The sequence below is a fragment of the Salvelinus fontinalis genome, chromosome 28 (assembly GCF_029448725.1).
Source record: "Salvelinus fontinalis isolate EN_2023a chromosome 28, ASM2944872v1, whole genome shotgun sequence".
Taxonomy (NCBI): Eukaryota; Metazoa; Chordata; class Actinopteri; order Salmoniformes; family Salmonidae; genus Salvelinus; species Salvelinus fontinalis.
In genome coordinates, this window is record NC_074692.1 from 46523226 (window position 1) to 46540311 (window position 17086).

A 17086-nucleotide genomic window follows, 5' to 3' on the forward strand; every position below is an offset into this window, starting at 1 on the left:
TAATTTGACAAGGTTAGACTATATTCCGTAGCAAACAACATATAGGAGAAAGAAGGGATATGTTCAGATATTCATTATTCACTTCTATGTCTTCCTGCCACCCTGAATCTTTTCAGATTATATTCCTAGTCTGAGTGGGGTTTTTTCACTCACTGTTCTTGTCTAGACATGGCATACTGCGCCATGTTTTTCCTGCCTAATTCACAGACACAAATTAGCCTGAAATGACATGTGAAGTGCCATTGAAACTGAAATGGCGTCTGCTTAGCAATGAGCTGCAGTCAGAGATATCAAAGAAGAATTACGAGTTAGAAGGCAGGATGATTTACACTGTTTAATATGCTCCGAGGAAATTATTTCAATTCGCTACAATACAGTCTTTTCCAAAGGCCTTTTCATGCCTTTAATTTCCAAATGGAATAATTCATCAGAAATGGGTTCATATGTGACATTTCCTTTGGTCTTTTTATCTGTTTATCTGTGACCGGGAGACTCGCGTCCCCACACAATCTGACATCTCTCCGTTTTGTCTTCTCTTATGTTCTCTGAACAGTTACCTGGCTGACCAGTGCTGGAATGGAGGCTGCATCTACCTGATCATGCTGCGAAGGATCAAGCGTAAAGCCCCTCTCCCTCCGTGCAATGGAAACGGCAACGCCACCGTCACCGGTGGCAGCGGTGGCATCCAAGTTGGCCGAAACTCCCTGGACCGTAGGAGCAACGTGTCCTCCGAGCCTCTTGACAGCCTTGCGACGCAGACCGGTGGCAGCAAACGGACGCGAAAGTTTGGCATCATCGCCCGGTCGACGTTCAATCGTGACAGTAAAGAGCTGGGCCCTAAGAACGAGAGCTGGGACGATGGCGGTGGGGAAACGCCGGAGAACGGTTACCGCGGCTCCTCTGCGATCTCCATGGACACGAAGGTCACGCCCCCAGAGCCTAGTAGCTGCACACCTTCCATGGACACGCCCCCGGAGGAGGAGCCAAGAGAACCAGGACCAGGGACTTCTCGGCCCCCTCTAGCGATCCCACTTCATCTGCAGAACGGTGGAGGAACCGCCACCCTGCCGATTCGCTTACACAGAGGACTGTCACAACACAAGACAGAGTCCCTCAGCAGTGATACCTCCAGTCAGGTAAGACAGACAGTCCCTCAGCAGTGATACCTCCAGTCAGGTAAGACAGACAGAGTCCCTCAGCAGTGATACCTCCAGTCAGGTAAGACAGACAGAATCCCTCAGCAGTGATACCTCCAGTCAGGTAGGACAGACAGTCTCTAAGTAGTGATACCTCCAGTCAGGTAAGACAGACAGTCCCTCAGCAGTGATACCTCCAGTCAGGTAAGACAGACAGTCCCTCAGCAGTGATACCTCCAGTCAGGTAAGACAGACAGAGTCCCTCAGCAGTGATACCTCCAGTCAGGTAAGACAGACAGAGTCCCTCAGCAGTGATACCTCCAGTCAGGTAAGACAGACAGTCCCTCAGCAGTGATACCTCCAGTCAGGTAAGACAGACAGAGTCCCTCAGCAGTGATACCTCCAGTCAGGTAAGACAGACAGAATCCCTCAGCAGTGATACCTCCAGTCAGGTAAGACAGACAGAGTCCCTCAGCAGTGATACCTCCAGTCAGGTGAGACAGACAGAGTCCCTCAGCAGTGATACCTCCAGTCAGGTAAGACAGTCCCTCAGCAGTGATACCTCCAGTCAGGTAAGACAGACAGTCCCTCAGCAGTGATACCTCCAGTCAGGTAGGACAGACAGAGTCCCTCAGCAGTGATACCTCCAGTCAGGTAAGACAGACAGAGTCCCTCAGCAGTGATACCTCCAGTCAGGTAAGACAGAGTCCCTCAGCAGTGATACCTCCAGTCAGGTAAGACAGACAGAATCCCCTCAGCAGTGATACCTCCAGTCAGGTAAGACAGTCCCTCAGCAGTGATACCTCCTGTCAGGTAGGACAGACAGAATCCCCTCAGCAGTGATACCTCCAGTCAGGTAGGACAGACAGAATCCCTCAGCAGTGATACCTCCAGTCAGGTAAGACAGTCCCTCAGCAGTGATACCTCCTGTCAGGTAGGACAGACAGAATCCCCTCAGCAGTGATACCTCCAGTCAGGTAGGACAGACAGAGTCCCTCAGCAGTGATACCTCCAGTCAGGTAGGACAGACAGTCCCTCAGCAGTGATACCTCCAGTCAGGTAAGACAGACAGTCCCTCAGCAGTGATACCTCCAGTAAGGTAGGACAGACAGTCCCTCAGCAGTGATACCTCCAGTCAGGTGAGACAGACAGAGTCCCTCAGCAGTGATACCTCCTGTCAGGTAAGACAGACAGTCCCTCAGCAGTGATACCTCCAGTCAGGTAGGACAGACAGTCCCTCAGCAGTGATACCTCCAGTCAGGTAAGACAGACAGAGTCCCTCAGCAGTGATACCTCCAGTCAGGTAAGACAGACAGAGTCCCTCAGCAGTGATACCTCCAGTCAGGTAAGACAGACAGTCCCTCAGCAGTGATACCTCCAGTAAGGTAGGACAGACAGTCCCTCAGCAGTGATACCTCCAGTCAGGTAAGACAGACAGAGTCCCTCAGCAGTGATACCTCCAGTCAGGTAGGACAGACAGAATCCCTCAGCAGTGATACCTCCAGTCAGGTAGGACAGACAGTCCCTCAGCAGTGATACCTCCAGTCAGGTAGGACAGACAGTCCCTCAGCAGTGATACCTCCAGTCAGGTAAGACAGACAGTCCCTCAGCAGTGATACCTCCAGTCAGGTAAGACAGACAGTCCCTCAGCAGTGATACCTCCAGTCAGGTAAGACAGACAGTCCCTCAGCAGTGATACCTCCTGTCAGGTAAGACAGACAGAATCCCTCAGCAGTGATACCTCCAGTCAGGTAAGACAGTCCCTCAGCAGTGATACCTCCAGTCAGGTAAGACAGACAGTCCCTCAGCAGTGATACCTCCTGTCAGGTAAGACAGACAGAATCCCTCAGCAGTGATACCTCCAGTCAGGTAGGACAGACAGAATCCCCTCAGCAGAGATACATCCTGTCAGGTAAGACAGACAGTCCCTCAGCAGTGATACCTCCAGTCAGGTGAGACAGACAGAATCCCTCAGCAGTGATACCTCCAGTCAGGTAAGACAGTCCCTCAGCAGTGATACCTCCAGTCAGGTAAGACAGACAGTCCCTCAGCAGTGATACCACCAGTCAGGTAAGACAGACAGAATCCCTCAGCAGTGATACCTCCAGTCAGGTAGGACAGACAGAATCCCCTCAGCAGAGATACATCCTGTCAGGTAAGACAGACAGTCCCTCAGCAGTGATACCTCCACTCAGGTAAGACAGACAGAATCCCCTCAGCAGTGATACCTCCAGTCAGGTAGGACAGACAGTCCCTCAGCAGTGATAGCTCCAGTCAGGTAAGACAGACAGTCACTAAGCAGTGATACCTCCAGTCAGGTAAGACAGACAGAGTCCCTCAGCAGTGATACCTCCAGTCAGGTAGGACAGACAGTCCCTCAGCAGTGATACCTCCAGTCAGGTAAGACAGACAGAATCCCCTCAGCAGTGATACCTCCAGTCAGGTAAGACAGACAGAGTCCCTCAGCAGTGATACCTCCTGTCAGGTAAGACAGACAGAATCCCCTCAGCAGTGATACCTCCAGTCAGGTAGGACAGACAGTCCCTCAGCAGTGATAGCTCCAGTCAGGTAAGACAGACAGTCACTAAGCAGTGATACCTCCAGTCAGGTAAGACAGACAGAGTCCCCTCAGCAGTGATACCTCCAGTCAGGTAAGACAGACAGAATCCCCTCAGCAGTGATACCTCCAGTCAGGTAAGACAGTCCCTCAGCAGTGATACCTCCAGTCAGGTAGGACAGACAGTCCCTCAGCAGTGATACCTCCAGTCAGGTAGGACAGACAGAATCCCTCAGCAGTGATACCTCCTGTCAGGTAAGACAGACAGTCCCTCAGCAGTGATACCTCCTGTCAGGTAGGACAGACAGTCCCTCAGCAGTGATACCTCCAGTCAGGTAAGACAGACAGAATCCCCTCAGCAGTGATACCTCCAGTCAGGTAAGACAGGCAGAGTCCCCTCAGCAGTGATACCTCCTGTCAGGTAAGACAGGCAGAGTCCCCTCAGCAGTGATACCTCCAGTCAGGTAAGACAGGCAGAGTCCCCTCAGCAGTGATACCTCCTGTCAGGTAGGACAGACAGAATCCCTCAGCAGTGATACCTCCTGTCAGGTAAGACAGACAGAGTCCCCTCAGCAGTGATACCTCCAGTCAGGTGAGACAGACAGAGTCCCTCAGCAGTGATACCTCCAGTCAGGTAAGACAGTCCCTCAGCAGTGATTCCTCCAGTCAGGTAGGACAGACAGTCCCCTCAGCAGTGATACCTCCAGTCAGGTGAGACAGACAGAGTCCCTCAGCAGTGATACCTCCTGTCAGGTAGGACAGACAGTCCCTCAGCAGTGATACCTCCAGTCAGGTAAGACAGACAGAGTCCCTCAGCAGTGATACCTCCTGTCAGGTAAGACAGGCAGAGTCCCCTCAGCAGTGATACCTCCTGTCAGGTAAGACAGAGTCCCTCAGCAGTGATACCTCCAGTCAGGTAGGACAGACAGAATCCCTCAGCAGTGATACCTCCTGTCAGGTAAGACAGACAGAGTCCCCTCAGCAGTGATACCTCCAGTCAGGTAAGACAGACAGTCCCTCAGCAGTGATAGCTCCAGTCAGGTAAGACAGACAGTCACTAAGCAGTGATACCTCCAGTCAGGTAAGACAGACAGAGTCCCTCAGCAGTGATACCTCCAGTCAGGTAAGACAGACAGAGTCCCCTCAGCAGTGATACCTCCAGTCAGGTAAGACAGAGTCCCTCAGCAGTGATACCTCCAGTCAGGTAGGACAGACAGAGTCCCTCAGCAGTGATACCTCCTGTCAGGTAAGACAGACAGTCCCTCAGCAGTGATACCTCCAGTCAGGTAAGACAGACAGAGTCCCTCAGCAGTGATACCTCCAGTCAGGTAAGACAGAGTCCCCTCAGCAGTGATACCTCCAGTCAGGTAGGACAGACAGAGTCCCTCAGCAGTGATACCTCCTGTCAGGTAAGACAGACAGAGTCCCTCAGCAGTGATACCTCCAGTCAGGTAAGACAGAGTCCCTCAGCAGTGATACCTCCAGTCAGGTAGGACAGACAGAGTCCCCTCAGCAGTGATACCTCCTGTCAGGTAAGACAGACAGAGTCCCTCAGCAGTGATACCTCCAGTCAGGTAAGACAGAGTCCCTCAGCAGTGATACCTCCAGTCAGGTAGGACAGACAGAGTCCCTCAGCAGTGATACCTCCAGTCAGGTAGGACAGACAGAGTCCCTCAGCAGTGATACCTCCTGTCAGGTAAGACAGACAGAGTCCCTCAGCAGGGATTCCTCCTGTCAGGTAGGACAGACAGTCCCTCAGCAGTGATACCTCCAGTCAGGTAAGACAGACAGAATCCCTCAGCAGTGATACCTCCAGTCAGGTAAGACAGACAGTCCCTCAGCAGTGATACCTCCGGTCAGGTAATACACAGTATGTTATAGATACAGTATGTATTCCAGTCAAAAGTTTGGACACCTACTCATTCCAGGGTTTTTCTTAATTTTTTACTATTTTCTACATTGTAGAATAATAGTGAAGACATTGAAACTATGAAATAAGACAGATAGAATCATGTAGTAACCAAAAAAGAGTTCAAAATATGTTTTATATTTGAGATTCTTCAAAGTAGCCACCCTTTGCCTTGATGACAGCTTTGCACACTCTTGACATTCTCTCAACCAGCTTCATTAGGTAGTCACCTGGAATGCATTTAAATGAACAGGTGTGCCTTGTTAAAAGTTAGTTTGTGGAAGTTATTTCCACTTTAATGCGTTTGAGCCAATCAGTTGTGTTTTGACAAGGTAGGGGTGGTATACAGAAGATATCCCTATTTGATAAAATACCAAGTCCATATTATGGCAAGAACAGCTGAAATAAGCAAAGAGAAATGGCAGTCCATCATTACCTTAAGACATGAAGGTCAGTCAATCTGGAAAATTTCATGAACTTCGAACGTTTCTTCAAGTGCAGTCTCAAAAACCATCAAGTGCTGTGATGAAACTGGCTCTCATGAGGACCGCCACAGGAAAGGAAGACCCAGAGTTACCTCCGTTGCAGAGGATACATTCATTAGAGTTAACTGCACCTCATATTGCAACCCAAATAATTGCTTCACAGAGTTCAAGTAACAGACACATCTCAACATCAACTGTTCAGAGGAGACTGCGTGAATCAGGCCTTCGTGGTCGAATTGCTGCAAAGAAACCACTACTAAAGGACACCAATAATAAGAAGAGACTTGCTTGGGCCAAGGAACAACAGCAATGGTCATTAGACCCGGTGGAAATCTGTCCTTTGGTCCAAATTCTTGATTATTGGCTGCAACCGCCGTGTCTTTGTGAGACGCAGAGTAGGTGAACGGATGATCTCCACATGTGTGGTTCCCACCGTGAAGCATGGAGGAGGAGGTGTGATGGTGTGGGGATGCTGTGCTTTGGTGACACTGTCAGTGATTTATTCAGAATTCAAGGCACACTTAACCAGCATGGCTACCACCGCATTCTGCAGTGATACGCCATCCCATCTGGTTTGCGCTTAGTGGGACTATCATTTGTTTTCAACAGGACAATAATCCAACACACCTCCAGGCTGTGTAAGGGCTATTTTACCAAGAAGGAGAGTGACGGAGTGCTGCATCAGATGACCTGGCCTCCACAATCATCCGACCTCAACCCATTTGAGATGGTTTTGGATGAGTTAGACCGCAGAGTGAAGAAAAAGCAGCCAACAAGTGCTCAGCATATGTGGGAACTCCTTCAAAACTGTTGGAAGAGAATGCCAAGAGTTTGCAAAGCTGTCATCAAGGCAACGGGTGTCTACTTTGAAGAATCTCAAATAGAACATATATTTTAATTTGTTCAACACTTTTTTGCTTACTACATGATTCCATATGTGCTATTTCATAGTTTTGATGTCTTCACCATTATTCTACAATGTAGAAAATAGTAAAAATAAATAGAAACCCTTGCCTGAGTAGGTGTTCTAAAACTTTGGACTGGTGATGTGCATATATATATATATATACTGTACCATCCTGCTCTCATCCTCTCATCAGCACTGAAAGAAGACCGTATGTAGCGGTCTCTTAAAGAAAGAGAGCCGTAGTTTGATCTTGGATGTGTGGTCGTCTCCATATGTTTCTGATGTAACACACCCTGAGAGAGTCTCTCATCTCTGCTCTGTGTTAATCTGGCATACCACGGCTTAGAATAGCCAGTTTGTTTCCAGCCCAGTGCAGATGTTCCCATGTGTCAGTGTTTTAGCCAATCAGAAGGGATATGTTCCCTTGTGCCAATGATTGAACCAATGAGACAGGCAGATGTTCCCATGTTTCAGTGGTTTAATCAATCAGAGGAGGTTAGGCTTGAGGCCCTTCAGGATCAGATTGCCCACTTTAACATTCTAAACTCAAAGGCCTCTGGTTTTAAAGGGCTGGCTGGTTTAGAGCTTGAAGATGAAGCCTTTTGAAAATACCAGAGTATTCCAAAGCTGTGTAACATCTTACATGAGAACCAAACTGAGGACAGAAACAGTAGTAAACAATGAAATGAGACAGTCTGGCCATCTTTCTTAATCTCCATTAAAACTCCACATGTTGAGTCACCTTCACTGAACAAATCTTTTAAAAACCCTCCAGAAATCATACCTCCCTATGTACACCAATGAGTCATCCACAGTGAATAACCTCACCACAGACAATTGAGATCAATCCTAAACAAATACACACTACAGCAAGCTACGTTAACACTAGCATATTTTAATCATATTAGTATGAATCAGATTGAGCTCGGATAGCTACAATACACCTGAACATCCTGCATACCAGATTCTAATGTTTCTGGTTGGGACGCTTCTGGTTGATCCAGACTCTCTTTCCTATCAGGGGTAGGCCTAACATGAGCTAATCTCTTCCCTCTTAGGCCTAACATTAGCGTATCTCTTCCCTGTTAGGGGTAACATTAGCAGATATCTTCCTTGTTAGGGGTAACATTAGCTAATCTCTTCCCTGTTAGGGGTAACATTAGCGTATCTCTTCCCTGTTAGGGGTAACATTAGCGTATCTCTTCCCTGTTAGGGGTAACATTAGCGTATCTCTTCCCTGTTAGGGGTAACATTAGCGTATCTCTTCCCTGTTAGGGGTAACATTAGCGTATCTCTTCCCTGTTAGGGGTAACATTAGCTAATCTCTTCCCTGTTAGGGGTAACATTAGCAGATATCTTCCCTGTTTGGGGTAACATTAGCTAATCTCTTCCCTGTTAGGGGTAACATTAGCGTATCTCTTCCCTGTTAGGCCTAACATTAGCGTATCTCTTCCCTGTTTGGGGTAACATTAGCGTATCTCTTCCCTCTTAGGCCTAACATTAGCTAATCTCTTCCCTGTTAGGCATAACATTAGCTAATCTCTTCCCTGTTAGGGGTAACATTAGCTAATCTCTTCCTTGTTAGGGGTAACATTAGCGTATCTCTTCCCTGTTAGGCCTAACATTAGCGTATCTCTTCCCTGTTAGGCCTAACATTAGCGTATCTCTTCCCTGTTAGGGGTAACATTAGCGTATCTCTTCCCTGTTAGGGGTAACATTAGCGTATCTCTTCCCTGTTAGGGGTAACATTAGCTAATCTCTTCCCTGTTAGGCCTAACATTAGCGTATCTCTTCCCTGTTAGGGGTAACATTAGCTAATCTCTTCCCTGTTAGGGGTAACATTAGCGTATCTCTTCCCTGTTAGGGGTAACATTAGCGTATCTCTTCCCTGTTAGGGGTAACATTAGCTAATCTCTTCCCTGTTTGGGGTAACATTAGCTAATCTCTTCCCTGTTTGGGGTAACATTAGCTAATCTCTTCCCTGTTAGGGGTAACATTAGCTAATCTCTTCCCTGTTAGGGGTAACATTAGCGTATCTCTTCCCTGTTAGGGGTAACATTAGCTAATCTCTTCCCTGTTAGGGGTAACATTAGCTAATCTCTTCCCTGTTTGGGGTAAAATTAGCTAATCTCTTCCCTGTTTGGGGTAACATTAGCTAATCTCTTCCCTGTTAGGGGTAACATTAGCTAATCTCTTCCCTGTTAGGGGTAACATTAGCTAATCTCTTCCCTGTTAGGCCTAACATTAGCGTATCTCTTCCCTGTTAGGGGTAACATTAGCTAATCTCTTCCCTGTTAGGGGTAACATTAGCGTATCTCTTCCCTGTTAGGGGTAACATTAGCGTATCTCTTCCCTGTTAGGGGTAACATTAGCTAATCTCTTCCCTGTTAGGGGTAACATTAGCTAATCTCTTCCCTGTTAGGGGTAACATTAGCGTATCTCTTCCCTGTTAGGGGTAACATTAGCTAATCTCTTCCCTGTTAGGCCTAACATTAGCATATCTCTTCCCTGTTAGGGGTAACATTAGCTAATCTCTTCCCTGTTTGGGGGTAACATTAGCTAATCTCTTCCCTGTTAGGGGTAACATTAGCTAATCTCTTCCCTGTTTGGGGTAACATTAGCTAATCTCTTCCCTGTTAGGGGTAACATTAGCTAATCTCTTCCCTGTTTGGGGTAACATTAGCTAATCTCTTCCCTGTTTGGGGTAACATTAGCTAATCTCTTCCCTGTTAGGGGTAACATTAGCTAATCTCTTCCCTGTTTGGGGTAAAATTAGCTAATCTCTTCCCTGTTTGGGGTAACATTAGCTAATCTCTTCCCTGTTAGGGGTAACATTAGCGTATCTCTTCCCTGTTAGGGGTAACATTAGCAGATATCTTCCTTGTTAGGGGTAACATTAGCGTATCTCTTCCCTGTTAGGGGTAACATTAGCGTATCTCTTCCCTGTTAGGGGTAACATTAGCGTATCTCTTCCCTGTTAGGGGTAACATTAGCGTATCTCTTCCCTGTTAGGGGTAACATTAGCGTATCTCTTCCCTGTTAGGGGTAACATTAGCAGATATCTTCCCTGTTAGGGGTAACATTAGCGTATCTCTTCCCTGTTAGGGGTAACATTAGCGTATCTCTTCCCTGTTAGGGGTAACATTAGCGTATCTCTTCCCTGTTAGGGGTAACATTAGCGTATCTCTTCCCTGTTAGGCCTAACATTAGCATATCTCTTCCCTGTTAGGGGTAACATTAGCTAATCTCTTCCCTGTTAGGGGTAACATTAGCTAATCTCTTCCCTGTTTGGGGTAACATTAGCTAATCTCTTCCCTGTTAGGGGTAACATTAGCGTATCTCTTCCCTGTTAGGGGTAACATTAGCGTATGTCTTCCCTGTTAGGGGTAACATTAGCGTATCTCTTCCCTGTTAGGGGTAACATTAGCGTATCTCTTCCCTGTTAGGGGTAACATTAGCATATCTCTTCCCTGTTAGGGGTAACATTAGCTAATCTCTTCCCTGTTTGGGGTAACATTAGCTAATCTCTTCCCTGTTAGGGGTAACATTAGCTAATCTCTTCCCTGTTAGGGGTAACATTAGCTAATCTCTTCCCTGTTAGGCCTAACATTAGCTAATCTCTTCCCTGTTTGGGGTAACATTAGCTAATCTCTTCCCTGTTAGGGGTAACATTAGCGTATCTCTTCCCTGTTAGGGGTAACATTAGCTAATCTCTTCCCTGTTAGGGGTAACATTAGCGTATCTCTTCCCTGTTAGGGGTAACATTAGCTAATCTCTTCCCTGTTAGGGGTAACATTAGCTAATCTCTTCCCTGTTAGGGGTAACATTAGCTAATCTCTTCCCTGTTAGGCCTAACATTAGCATATCTCTTCCCTGTTAAGGGTAACATTAGCTAATCTCTTCCCTCTTAGGCCTAACATGAGCTAATCTCTTCCCTGTTAGGCCTAACATTAGCGTATCTCTTCCCTGTTAGGGGTAACATTAGCTAATCTCTTCCCTGTTTGGGGTAACATTAGCTAATCTCTTCCCTGTTAGGGGTAACATTAGCTAATCTCTTCCCTGTTAGGGGTAACATTAGCTAATCTCTTCCCTGTTAGGCCTAACATTAGCGTATCTCTTCCCTGTTAGGCCTAACATTAGCGTATCTCTTCCCTGTTAGGGGTAACATTAGCTAATCTCTTCCCTGTTAGGGGTAACATTAGCAAATCTCTTCCCTGTTAGGGGTAACATTAGCAAATCTCTTCCCTGTTAGGGGTAACATTAGCGTATCTCTTCCCTGTTTGGGGTAACATTAGCTAATCTCTTCTCTGTTAGGGGTAACATTAGCTAATCTCATCCCTGTTAGGGGTAACATTAGCGTATCTCTTCCATGTTAGGGGTAACATTAGCGTATCTCTTCCCTGTTAGGGGTAACATTAGCGTATCTCTTCCCTGTTAGGGGTAACATTAGCTGAGAAAACAGACTACCTACAGTGGTAGTTAGTGTTTTTTAATAACTGTCTGAGGAAACAGACTACCTACAGTGGTAGTTAGTGTTTTTTAATAACTGTCTGAGGAAACAGACTACCTACAGTGGTAGTTAGTGTTTTTTAATAACTGTCTGAGGAAACAGTGGGATCTTACTGGGAGACACACAGGGATCTGATTGGCTGACATGTCGGAAGCCTGTGTTCCGATGCGAAGCTCGGCTCCACCTAGTCAGGTGGTCTGTTCCATCATTAGGTTAATACAATTCAGGACTAACGTTTGTTGTTTTGGTGTCAGACTCTTCCATCGTTAGGTTAACACCATTCAGGACTAGGAGAGGGCTAGCTGTTATGATGTTGTTTGAATTAAAGGTTTGGGAGAGGAGAGGACTCGCTGCTGGGTTAGGGTTGGGAGAGGAGAGGACTAACTGCTGGGTTAGTGTTGGGAGAGGAGAGGACTAGCTGTTGGGTTAGTGTTGGGAGAGGGCTAACTGCTGGGTTAGTGTTGGGAGAGGAGAGGACTAACTGTTGGGTTAGTGTTGGGAGAGGGCTAACTGCTGGGTTAGTGTTGGGAGAGGAGAGGACTAACTGCTGGGTTAGTGTTGGGAGAGGAGAGGACTAACTGTTGGGTTAGTGTTGGGAGAGGAGAGGACTAACTGTTGGGTTAGTGTTGGGAGAGGAGAGGACTAACTGTTGGATTAGTGTTGGGACAGGAGAGGACTAACTGTTGGGTTAGTGTTGGGAGAGGAGAGGACTAACTGTTGGGTTAGTGTTGGGAGAGGAGAGGACTAACTGTTGGGTTAGTGTTGGGAGAGATGAGGCCTAACACTTTGGTTAGTATTGGGAGAGGAGAGGACTAACTGCTGGGTTAGTGTTGGGAGAGGAGAGGGCTAACTGCTGGGTTAGTGTTGGGAGAAGAGAGGACTAACTGCTGGGTTAGTGTTGGGAGAGGAGAGGACTAACTGTTGGGTTAGTGTTGGGAGAGGAGAGGAGAGGACTAACTGTTGGGTTAGTGTTGGGAGAGGAGAGGAGAGGACTGACTGTTGAGTTAGCGTTGGGAGAGGAGAGGACTAACACTTTGGTTAGCGTTGGGAGAGGAGAGGACTAACTGTTGGGTTAGTGTTGGGAGAGGAGAGGGCTAACTGCTGGGTTAGTGTTGGGAGAGGAGAGGACTAACTGTTGGGTTAGTGTTGGGAGAGGAGAAGGCTAACTGTTGGGTTAGTGTTGGGAGAGGACTAACTGTTGGGTTAGTGTTGGGATAGGAGAGGACTAACTGTTGGGTTAGTGTTGGGAGAGGAGAGGACTAACTGTTGGGTTAGTGTTGGGAGAGGAGAGGATTAACTGTTGGGTTAGTGTTGGGATAGGAGAGGACTAACTGTTGGGTTAGTGTTGGGAGAGGAGAGGACTAACTGTTGGGTTAGCGTTGGGAGAGGAGAGGACTAACTGTTGGGTTAGTGTTGGGAGAGGAGAGGACTAACTGTTGGGTTAGTGTTGGGAGAGGAGAGGACTAACTGTTGGGTTAGTGTTGGGAGAGGAGAGGACTAACTGTTTGGTTAGCGTTGGGAGAGGAGAGGACTAACTGTTGGGTTAGCGTTGGGAGAGGAGAGGACTAACACTTTGGTTAGGGTTGGGAGAGGAGAGGACTAACTGTTGGGTTAGCGTTGGGAGAGGAGAGGGCTAACTGTTGGGTTAGTGTTGGGAGAGGAGAGGGCTAACTGTTGGGTTAGTGTTGGGAGAGGAGAGGAGAGGGCTAACTGTTGGGTTAGTGTTGGGAGAGGAGAGGGCTAACTGCTGGGTTAGTGTTGGGAGAGGAGAGGGCTAACTGCTGGGTTAGTGTTGGGAGAGGAGAGGACTAACTGCTGGGTTAGTGTTGGGAGAGGAGAGGACTAACTGCTGGGTTAGTGTTGGGAGAGAAGAGGACTAACTGTTGGGTTAGTGTTGGGAGAGGAGAGGACTCACTGCTGGGTTAGTGTTGGGAGAGGAGAGGACTCACTGTTGGGTTAGTGTTGGGAGAGGTGAGGACTAACTGTTGGGTTAGTGTTGGGAGAGGACTAACTGTTGGGTTAGTGTTGGGAGAGGAGAGGACTAACTGTTGGGTTAGCGTTGGGAGAGGAGAGGACTAACACTTTGGTTAGTGTTGGGAGAGGAGAGGACTAACTGTTGGGTTAGTGTTGGGAGAGGAGAGGACTAACACTTTGGTTAGTGTTGGGAGAGGAGAGGACTAACTGTTGGGTTAGTGTTGGGAGAGGAGAGGACTAACACTTTGGTTAGTGTTGGGAGAGGAGAGGGCTAACTGTTGGGTTAGTGTTGGGAGAGGAGAGGGCTAACTGCTGGGTTAGTGTTGGGAGAGGAGAGGACTAACTGCTGGGTTATTGTTGGGAGAGGAGAGGACTAACTGCTGGGTTAGTGTTGGGAGAGGAGAGGACTAACTGTTGGGTTAGTGTTGGGAGAGGAGAGGACTAACTGTTGGGTTAGTGTTGGGAGAGGAGAGGGCTATCTGCTGGGTTAGTGTTGGGAGAGGAGAGGACTAACTGTTGGGTTAGTGTTGGGGAGGAGAGGACTAACTGTTGGGTTAGTGGTGGGAGAGGTGAGGACTAACTGTTGGGTTAGTGTTGGGAGAGGAGAGGACTAACTGTTGGGTTAGTGTTGGGAGAGGAGAGGACTAACACTTTGGTTAGTGTTGGGAGAGGAGAGGACTAACACTTTGGTTAGTGTTGGGAGAGGAGAGGACTAACTGTTGGGTTAGTGTTGGGAGAGGACTGACTGTTGAGTTAGCGTTGGGAGAGGAGAGGACTAACACTTTGGTTAGCGTTGGGAGAGGAGAGGACTAATTGTTGGGTTAGTGTTGGGAGAGGAGAGGGCTAACTGCTGGGTTAGTGTTGGGAGAGGAGAGGACTAACTGTTGGGTTAGTGTTGGGAGAGGAGAAGGCTAACTGTTGGGTTAGTGTTGGGAGAGGACTAACTGTTGGGTTAGTGTTGGGATAGGAGAGGACTAACTGTTGGGTTAGTGTTGGGAGAGGAGAGGACTAACTGTTGGGTTAGTGTTGGGAGAGGAGAGGATTAACTGTTGGGTTAGTGTTGGGATAGGAGAGGACTAACTGTTGGGTTAGTGTTGGGAGAGGAGAGGACTAACTGTTGGGTTAGCGTTGGGAGAGGAGAGGACTAACTGTTGGGTTAGTGTTGGGAGAGGAGAGGACTAACTGTTGGGTTAGTGTTGGGAGAGGAGAGGACTAACTGTTTGGTTAGCATTGGGAGAGGAGAGGACTAACTGTTGGGTTAGCGTTGGGAGAGGAGAGGACTAACACTTTGGTTAGGGTTGGGAGAGGAGAGGACTAACTGTTGGGTTAGCGTTGGGAGAGGAGAGGGCTTACTGTTGGGTTAGTGTTGGGAGAGGAGAGGGCTAACTGTTGGGTTAGTGTTGGGAGAGGAGAGGAGAGGGCTAACTGTTGGGTTAGTGTTGGGAGAGGAGAGGGCTAACTGCTGGGTTAGTGTTGGGAGAGGAGAGGGCTAACTGCTGGGTTAGTGTTGGGAGAGGAGAGGACTAACTGCTGGGTTAGTGTTGGGAGAGGAGAGGACTAACTGCTGGGTTAGTGTTGGGAGAGAAGAGGACTAACTGTTGGGTTAGTGTTGGGAGAGGAGAGGACTCACTGCTGGGTTAGTGTTGGGAGAGGAGAGGACTCACTGTTGGGTTAGTGTTGGGAGAGGTGAGGACTAACTGTTGGGTTAGTGTTGGGAGAGGACTAACTGTTGGGTTAGTGTTGGGAGAGGAGAGGACTAACTGTTTGGTTAGCGTTGGGAGAGGAGAGGACTAACACTTTGGTTAGTGTTGGGAGAGGAGAGGACTAACTGTTGGGTTAGTGTTGGGAGAGGAGAGGACTAACACTTTGGTTAGTGTTGGGAGAGGAGAGGACTAACTGTTGGGTTAGTGTTGGGAGAGGAGAGGACTAACACTTTGGTTAGTGTTGGGAGAGGAGAGGGCTAACTGTTGGGTTAGTGTTGGGAGAGGAGAGGGCTAACTGCTGGGTTAGTGTTGGGAGAGGAGAGGACTAACTGCTGGGTTATTGTTGGGAGAGGAGAGGACTAACTGCTGGGTTAGTGTTGGGAGAGGAGAGGACTAACTGTTGGGTTAGTGTTGGGAGAGGACTAACTGTTGGGTTAGTGTTGGGAGAGGAGAGGGCTATCTGCTGGGTTAGTGTTGGGAGAGGAGAGGACTAACTGTTGGGTTAGTGTTGGGGAGGAGAGGACTAACTGTTGGGTTAGTGTTGGGAGAGGTGAGGACTAACTGTTGGGTTAGTGTTGGGAGAGGAGAGGACTAACTGTTGGGTTAGTGTTGGGAGAGGAGAGGACTAACACTTTGGTTAGTGTTGGGAGAGGAGAGGACTAACACTTTGGTTAGTGTTGGGAGAGGAGAGGACTAACTGTTGGGTTAGTGTTGGGAGAGGACTAACTGTTGGGTTAGTGTTGGGAGAGGAGAGGACTAACTGTTGGGTTAGCGTTGGGAGAGGAGAGGACTAACACTTTGGTTAGTGTTGGGAGAGGAGAGGACTAACTGTTGGGTTAGTGTTGGGAGAGGAGAGGATTAACACTTTGGTTAGTGTTGGGAGAGGAGAGGACTAACTGTTGGGTTAGTGTTGGGAGAGGAGAGGACTAACACTTTGGTTAGTGTTGGGAGAGGAGAGGGCTAACTGCTGGGTTAGTGTTGGGAGAGGAGAGGGCTAACTGCTGGGTTAGTGTTGGGAGAGGAGAGGACTAACTGCTGGGTTAGTGTTGGGAGAGGAGAGGACTAACTGCTGGGTTAGTGTTGGGAGAGGAGAGGACTAACTGTTGGGTTAGTGTTGGGAGAGGACTAACTGTTGGGTTAGTGTTGGGAGAGGAGAGGACTAACTGTTGGGTTAGCGTTGGGAGAGGAGAGGACTAACACTTTGGTTAGTGTTGGGAGAGGAGAGGACTAACTGTTGGGTTAGTGTTGGGAGAGGAGAGGACTAACACTTTGGTTAGTGTTGGGAGAGGAGAGGACTAACACTTTGGTTAGTGTTGGGAGAGGAGAGGGCTAACTGTTGGGTTAGTGTTGGGAGAGGAGAGGGCTAACTGCTGGGTTAGTGTTGGGAGAGGAGAGGACTAACTGCTGGGTTAGTGTTGGGAGAGGAGAGGACTAACTGCTGGGTTAGTGTTGGGAGAGGAGAGGACTAACTGTTGGGTTAGTGTTGGGAGAGGAGAGGACTAACTGTTGGGTTAGTGTTGGGAGAGGAGAGGGCTATCTGCTGGGTTAGTGTTGGGAGAGGAGAGGACTAACTGTTGGGTTAGTGTTGGGGAGGAGAGGACTAACTGTTGGGTTAGTGTTGGGAGAGGTGAGGACTAACTGTTGGGTTAGTGTTGGGAGAGGAGAGGACTAACTGTTGGGTTAGTGTTGGGAGAGGAGAGGACTAACACTTTGGTTAGTGTTGGGAGAGGAGAGGACTAACACTTTGGTTAGTGTTGGGAGAGGAGAGGACTAACACTTTGGTTAGTGTTGGGAGAGGAGAGGACTAACTGCTGGGTTAGTGTTGGGAGAGGAGAGGGCTAACTGTTGGGTTAGTGTTGGGGGAGGAGAGGACTAACTGTTGGGTTAGTTTTGGGAGAAGAGAGG

General features: G+C 48.1%; 1 protein-coding gene across 1 annotated transcript in view; it reads left to right on the forward strand.

Moving 5' to 3' along the window:
• The window catches only part of LOC129825794 (PDZ domain-containing protein 2-like), a 188907-nt gene that overhangs the window by 90973 nt on the left and 80848 nt on the right, over positions 1-17086 (forward strand). The window contains exon 3 of the mRNA XM_055885936.1: positions 554-1136. Within this exon, the coding sequence (XP_055741911.1) occupies positions 554-1136 (583 nt within the window). The remainder of the gene's footprint in view (positions 1-553; positions 1137-17086) is intronic.